The 8,092-nt window shown below is 39.5% G+C and overlaps 1 protein-coding gene across 1 annotated transcript in view; it reads right to left on the bottom strand.

Annotated features, from left to right (window-relative positions):
* Positions 1-6,295, bottom strand: part of DPY19L3 (dpy-19 like C-mannosyltransferase 3) — a 70,305-nt gene extending 64,010 nt beyond the window's left edge. Inside the window, exons 1-2 of the mRNA XM_007470935.1 lie at positions 6,150-6,295; positions 3,790-3,923 (exon numbers count right to left, since the gene is read on the bottom strand). Of these exons, the coding sequence (XP_007470997.1) occupies positions 3,790-3,923; positions 6,150-6,252 (237 nt within the window). The 5' untranslated portion in view covers positions 6,253-6,295. The remainder of the gene's footprint in view (positions 1-3,789; positions 3,924-6,149) is intronic.
* Between the last annotated feature and the right edge of the window lie 1,797 nt (positions 6,296-8,092).

The raw sequence follows: 8,092 nt of genomic DNA, 5'->3' as shown, positions 1-8,092 counted from the left end.
TTTTTATAAAAAAAAAAAAAAAAAAAAAAAAAAAAAAAAAAAAAAAAAAAAGCAGGTTGCATTTAAAGGAAAAGTTAGAGTTAAAATGTTTGGGCTTTGGAAACAGCCAGATTAAATAAAATAAATGTAAAATGCACCTATAACAGTGCCAAGGACATAGCAGACATTCAACCAAGGATATTTTTAAAAATCTCTTATACTTTAAATTTCGCAGCAAGGGCAATATAACACAATGGTTAAGACAACAGGAAACTAACTTTTTAATTTAAAAAATATGCTAGGAAAGGATACTACATATACATTTTCTGTGACCATTTAAACCAACATCTTCTTTTCAGCTCCAAGTTCCTCTGTCCCAGGGTTCCCACATATGAAATACTAACACTGCTATGAACATTTAAAAAAATTACTTTGAATGCATAAACTGAATGTATGATTAGTCTATTTTATTAGCAATATTTTTACTCTCTGAATAATTACAACTAATTCAAAGTATTCAAAAGATCAAAGTATTTACATAAAAAACTAGCCTGGCAATTTTGATAAGTTATAACTCAAATAAAGAAGGGAAATAGATTTTCACTTCTCAAATATTCCCATCATCCCCCAAGATGAAAATGATGTAAAGGAGTAAATTTAGGAAGGCGTATAAACTCTGAAAATGAGCTTTCCCTTTGGCTAAGTAATACCATTGATCAGTAATGGCTGATTTCACTGGTTTATTCACAGAAAATGTATAAGCACTTTAAAATTAAAGTTCAATTTAAATAAAATTTAAAATTTAGTTCCTCTGATGCACTAGCCACATTTCCAGTGTTCAGTCACTATAATCTGGCTAGCAGCTACTGTACTCGACAGTGTAGATTTAGATCATTTCCTTCAGTACAGAGAGTTCTGTTGGAGACCACTGGGTCTAGATAATTCTAAGATGAAAAATAAGCCAGCCTATCATCTGGTTTGAGAAATGATTACAACATCTGAGGATTCTTCTTGTGACACAGGGGTGAAAAAAAACCAGAGAGCTTGAATAGAGAGGGAAAAACGCACCAAGACTCTGAGCTCAGCTTTAAGTGTAAGGTGTGGGGAGCCCTGTGAGAGGGTGCACCTGTCTCACAGCTTCTCCCAGCCCGTGTCTGAGGCAGAGACAGAATCTGGCCTCCGGTCTCTTTCTTCTCACGCTACATACTCCTCAGACAATCCTGCCCACACAGCTACAAGCTGGTAACATGAAAAGGTCTGTTTCCAACACACATGGAACTCCTGCCTTCAGATCCGTAAATCCAGCTCCCCTTACTCCATATCTTTACTTGGATTGTTTTGAAAGTGACTCACAATGTATCCAAAACTGAACTCATCATTTCTTGCCTCGCTGCCTCCTGCATAAAAAAGAATGTGGTTGGCCTTTGTCTCCAGTTCCTGAGAGGTAGCCAATAAACCCTTGAATTTCACTGTGACAAGAGTATCTTTGTTACTCATGGTGGGCTCCTTGGCCCACATCTGACAGCTTGTGCTAACAGGTGACTCAGGGTGGGCCCCTAGATGGTTTTTGCTAAGGAGATGACTCAGGATGGGAGCTGGCCAAGCCAGAAAGACCAACCGTATGCTTAGAGGGTTGGCGCTCTGAGCCAAAAGATATCAGCCCGACCTCTGGCAAGTGGAGAGCAGCTGGAGATTGAGTTCAACCCTGTGGCCCATGATTTAATTAATCATGCATACATAACGCAACACCAGTAAAAACTCTCAACACCAGAGCTCAGGTAAGCTTCCCTGGCTGGGAATACTCTACACATTGTCGCACACTGATGTGCCAGGAGGGTAATGCATCCTGACTCTATAGGAAAAGGACAATGGAAACTTGGAGTCTGGGACTCTCCCAGACTTTTCCCACTGTGCCTCTCCCTTTGGCTGGTTCTGATTTGTATCCTATTTCTATAATAAAATTGTAATCATAAGTACAGAGCTTTCCTGAGTTCTGTGTCATTTTAGTGAATGGATAGCCAGTTGGTCAGAAGTGAGAGTAGCCTGGGGTCCCCCAAAGTTGTGACTGGCTTCTGAAGTAAGGGTCAATTTTGGGGAGGACTGTGCCCTCAACCTATAAAGTGTGGCTTAACTCCGGGTAGTTGGTCGGAAGTCACTGTACCCTTCAGATCTGCTCCTCCCACAGGGTTCACGATCATAGCGAATGAAGATCTACCCATCTATCCTTCTGCTAATGGGAGAAAGAAGATCATCACTGATAATTCTTCCTCCTCAACTGCACTCCACACAAACGATGAATCAGTACATCCTTCCAACTCCTGCCCAGTCTACAAAGCCCTACATGACCTGGCCTTTTCTTCAGGTTTCTTGATGATGGGGTATATCTATTTAAGGGTGCTAGTAGGGCCACGTATAAGCTTTAAATTAAAGAGCTAAACTTATAGTTTAAAATTATGTGATCTCTTTCACCATGTCTCCTTGCTATAGAGTTACTAGCATTTAATTTTGACTTTATGCCTACAAAGGGGAAATTCCAGGCTTTATTTAGAATACTTGTATTAATAAATAAGTTTTAAATTTCTCAATTCCAGGGAATCTGTTTATAGGTACTCAATTTTAAAGAGACAGGTGAGTAAAATTTTTCTTGACAAGAAAAACTACCAACTGTCACTGAAGGGTAAGAATTATTATTTTCTGGTACCATGATTATTTGTATAAAGATATATCCATGCTGTACCTATAAAGTAATATGACAGGTTTTAAAAATAAACATACTAGAAATTACTCATAAAAATAAAATCTGTCATTCAAAGCAGTCTCCTTTGGAGACTCATTCCAATAACGGAACCAAAGCTCAAAATATTTTGGAAAATTCTCTTTGGGAACTGTCTTCACATTCTGCATAGATACTTCTGAATATTCTCATAGATGATAAATCTTTGCCCTGTGAAACTCAATTTTACCTTTGTAAGCAACTAATCATTAAAAGCCATGGTGGGAAATAAGGTCAAAGATCATGACATTTCTGATGAAAAGAAAGGTATATTTGGATGAAAACCACTGGCAACGTGTAAGTTTTAAGTGATATACTTGCTCTGAACCAAAGCCAAATTAAAGGATGTCAGAGGGGAGAGAGAGAGAGAGAGAAAGAGAGAGAGAGAGGGAGGGAGGCAGGAGAAAGACAACAAGGAAACTGGTATTTAAAGAGTCACACACTCTCTTGAAAATCTGATGACAGTTATGGCTTCCTCTCAAACTTCTGCATATATTATTAGAAAGGTACACCACATCAAGGTCATCTATGGAGCCAGATTAAAATTCCCTGGTTTAGAACAGTAGCTTTCGCTTTCTTTTTCTTTCTTTCATTTTTTTTTTTTTTTTTACTGTACCCAACAGGAAAAAAAAAATTATACTGTGACCCAGTTTGTACATACATACATATAATTAAAACAAAAGTTTCACAAATAATTATCAACCTTACCATGTGATAGTATTCTCTTATATTTGATTTCATTATGAAAAATGCTACTTATGACCTACTACACCAATTTCACAATCTACAGTTTGAAAAATACTGGTTTAGAGTAACTGATGCCTAATATGAATAAACTAATGAAAATGGGAAAACTCACTTGATTATAAAAATTCTGATGTTATTTTAAACTAACAAAGAAAAAGTCATTTTACTCTATAGCCAAACTTTTCAAGAGACTGGATTCTTTATGGCAAAACGGAACCGTCTTGGTCATTCATCTAAATGGCTAACTAACTACTGGAGACACTGATGGGTAAATCATACAATGTTCATACCTTAATATTAGAAAACCACAAATCATTCTCATGTAAAGTGGCTAGGTAGACAGATGTAAGAAGTCCAGTGCAAAGGGCAACAGTTCCACCAATTGTAAATGAAAGAATCGTCCATAATCTTCTATTGGTACAACCTTTTAGAAAAATGAACAGATGAAAAACCAAGTCAGTAAAGGATTTAGCAGTTAATAGTTCTATTTCAGACTGTCAAACGTGCCAAGTTCCAGCTGCCTGTTAGTGGTGAAGCTTTCCGTGTCTCCAGCAGACAGTTAGGGGTTCCGTTTTGTGATTCCACAGACCTTTGTATACTTTTCATACTTTTATTATAGTTTTTTTCCCCCACTGTATCTAACTGTTCATTTGTCCATTTTGCCAACTAGAATGTAAGCATCTTGAGGACCAGCATACTATCTTATTCACCTTAACACCTAGGACCTGTGCTTGACCTAGTTTAACTACTAAGTTTCTTAAATAGAGGAATAAATGGGTTACAGATCTAAAATATAAAGTCTTTTAGATGATCTACTTACAATGTGTGGTTTATTCATTAAAAGCTACTCCCAAACTTGATTACTTAAAATTTTAAACCCCATCACACAAGTTAAAGGAATATAAACTAGGAAACATATTTATAGTATATATAAGAAAGGTTAAATATCCTTAATATAGGATAAATACTTTCAGGATAATAAAAAAAATGAATATTTCAGTAGGAAACTGATTAAGGACATGAATAGGCAATGCACAGAAGAAAAAATGGGCAATAAACTTAATAGAAAAAAAAAGTTAGTATTAATGAAATGCAAATCAAAACAAAGAGCTATAACTTTTACAATAGTGGCCAATTTGATAGCTTAAAAATGCTTAGTACTCTGTTTTGGTAAGGATACAAAAATATCGACTTTTTTTAAAAAAATAGACATTTTTTAAACACTGCTGGTGTTAGAATAAATGGATACCTCTCTGGAATGTGACATGGCAATAGGAAGTAAAAGCCACCAAAATGAGCACCCTATTTGACCAATAATTGTACATCTAGGCATACACCTCAAAGAAATAAAGTTTTAAACAAACATTTGGCCACTGTGGTTCAGTTTGTATAGGTAAAAGGTTAAAAATCATCTAAATATTCAATAAGAAATTAAATAAATTATGCTACAGTCACACATTGACTACACACTGACAAAATTTTAAAAATACATTGACTGACATATGTTCATAACACAACAAGAGAAAGATAGCAAGTTACACAACAGTGAGTAGGATCTCAATTTTGAGAAAAAACACATCTGAATGCTTGTAGGTGTACACGTACAGAGAACAACATTTAGACAGCAAGATAAAGTGTCATAGGTGGTAATCTCAGGATGAGTGGGTTTGCGGGAGTATTTTTTCCTTCATTTTTGCTTTTCTTTAGTTTTTTTTTTTTCTGATATGAATAAATACTGCTTTGGTAAAATGAACAGTCCTCAAAGTTATGTTTTAATTTAAAAGGACAAACTTGAACCTGTATTTGTTTTTATATAAGATTTTCAGAAAATACTCTGTATTGTCCCAAATTGCCAATAGCTGAGTTGGGTGGCATGACTGCTCAATACAGATTACTTTTATTTTATAAAACTGTCACCCCCCCACCAAAAAAATAAAACCTTTACCCCAAATTACTTTACTAGCTCTAGCTGCAGCTGATGTAAACTCTGTCAGATATCCAAAATGGCTGACAGACATGGAATTTTTCATGCTTACTTTAAAAAATCCTGACCGTGCTTAGCCTAAGAAAGCAACTTGGGAAGCAAGAAGTTGGTAATTAATGCCATCTGATGTATGGCTCAGCAACAGTCTTCAACATTATTTAAACAATTTACCAAATTCTGACCACTTTTCCCACCAAAAAAAAAAAAAAAGCAAATTAGAAAATTTCAGGAATTTAACTGAAAATAAAGAATAAAAGAAAGTTTGATTCATCTTTCAATATTTTAATGAAATGAGAAACTCACCCAAGGTAAGGCTGTCTAGTTGTGAACAGCATACACAAACCAGAAAAATTAGAAGTAGACTAAAATCTGAACAGTGGGAAAAAGTATTACTCTCAAAGTCAAAGGATCAGATTGGCATAACTATACTGAACAGGCAGCTGAGAAGCAAAGGGTTCTAATCAGAGGTCTTCTATGTAATCATAACTGTAAAACAAATATTATCACATTGCGATCAAATCATCTGTAAAACTAAAATATCAGGGTAATAGAATAAGTTTCTTCACCTATTAGGTCTCACCAAATTTTCATCCTATTGGAGAGTGATTATTTCAATGTGCAGACAAAAAAGCAATCCAAAATGCTGCTTTAATTTAAATCACCTACTAGATGGCAATTTATTTTCCAACTTCACATTTTCTTCTTGCGCCACGTAATCCTCTGAAACTTCTGTGGTTTGTATTCCTTTTCTTTGCCTGATGGATATCATGGTGTCAAAGACTCACATGCATTGTTCTTCCAACCACTCCTACAAACAACAAAGAAGTAAGCCACCATCCATATGTCCGTACCCTCTCTGCCAAATACAGCCTGTGCTCATCTGTGTTTTGGAGACTTTACCTGAGCCATTTTCCCTCGCTTAGCACACCCTCCCATTTTCCCATCCAAACCTTAACCAGCTTTCAAAGCTACTCTCAAGACACAACATAAATATTTCTTTAACACAACCACATTTACAAAGCGCCTGTCCTGTGGCAGGCACTGCCAAGAGTTAGGAGCACAGGTGAGCATCACAGACAAGCCCCTGCCCTTCTTCCAGGAAGCCTTCTTTCTTGGGATGCACCAACCCCTACTGATCTCTCCCCTTCCCGAGTCATAGCAGCTACCACGCATTTTGTCACATAATTAGGTAGTTTTATATTATTTTCTATAGTACCAACCATGGAGAAGGTATTAAGTAGTAAATTTGTTGATTGTTGATGGTCTGATTTTGAAGAACTGAAACACTGTTTTGTCTCCAGTATCTGGATTTTGATACTGGTGCTCCTTCAAACAATTTACACTGGAAGCTTTAGGAATATGCCTCAGTGGTGATGGCAGCGGGGGTGTGCCAATCAGGGCAGCTGCTACACCAGGCAGCAACAGTGGGAGTGACGGCAGGGAGCAGGGGCCTGGTTTGGAAGCAGCAAGTGGGAGGCAGGGGAGTGGTGGCAGTGAGTAAGCTGGCTACAGTCCCCCGGAACATCTGGCGTCACTCCTCCGACAAATGAACAGCGTTTAACCATTTATTAACTATGACCGGTTGCCGGACACGACTGTCGGGGCAGTTTATTAATTCCTAAAGGTAAACAAGTTGCTCTACTGAAAAGAACACACCAATCAACGTTATACCATTCATTCATTCATACAAAAAAAAAAATCTGAGAGGAAAAAGGTGCAAGTACCGAAAATGGAGAATCTGGAGCAACGAAGGAGAAAACGAGTGTGGGCAAAGTCGTACGTTTAGAGATGAGCTTACCCCCAAATTACCTCATCCTAGAATCATGATCTTTCTAAGGGCCCCAAGCGGAGTTGTAAAAATCCCACAACTGATACAACGTAACACATTAGGACAGAAGGGCAACAAATGTTTAAGTGCCAACTACGTGTGATAACTGCATGAACCCAAGAAACAAAAGTTTCCCCATCAAATTACAAGGAATGCCATCTTAAATGTTTGAAAAGGGAAATGAGAGCGGGTGTTTTTCTCCATTGCTTAGAAGAACCAGCACGTACTGGGCATTCCGGGGCGCTGCCAGGGCACATTATTCAGCTCACCTCCGCACCCCAATCTACACCACCGGAGTCCCCGCCAGACGCTGAGGGGCCGGATAAGTTCAGTAACTCGCTCCGGCTCATCTAGGAAGTGGCGTGGCCGCCGAGGCCGGAGACCACCCAGCCCCTCCCTCCGCCCGCGTGGCCAAAGCAAGAAGTCGCCCGAGAAGGCGCCCCGCCCTCGGCAAACTTGCTCTCTCCGAAGCTGCCGCCCCCAGCCCCGCACGTCGGGAGGACAAGGGGGCGCCCAGTCCCACACCGGGTCTCCGAAGAAGCCGCGAGGGCCGGATTCGCGCCCCCAACCTGAGCGACGCAGCGGGGCGGCCCGCGGGCTTTCGGTCTTTGCGGCAGATTCAGCTGAACGCTGCCGCGCAAGGTCGGAGCGCCACCCGCCCGCCGGACAGTCCGGGGCCGCCGACGGAGCCTCGCGTCCGCGCGTCCCCTCGCGCTGCCCGCGGCCCGACACGCAGCCACAGACCTGCGGCCTCCGCCGTCCTCGCGCGCGGCTCCGGACC

Source organism: Lipotes vexillifer, unplaced genomic scaffold, assembly GCF_000442215.2.
Source record: "Lipotes vexillifer unplaced genomic scaffold, Lipotes_vexillifer_v1.1 scaffold182, whole genome shotgun sequence".
Lineage (NCBI taxonomy): Eukaryota > Metazoa > Chordata > Mammalia > Artiodactyla > Lipotidae > Lipotes > Lipotes vexillifer.
This window is presented reverse-complemented; position numbering and strand designations above follow the sequence as displayed.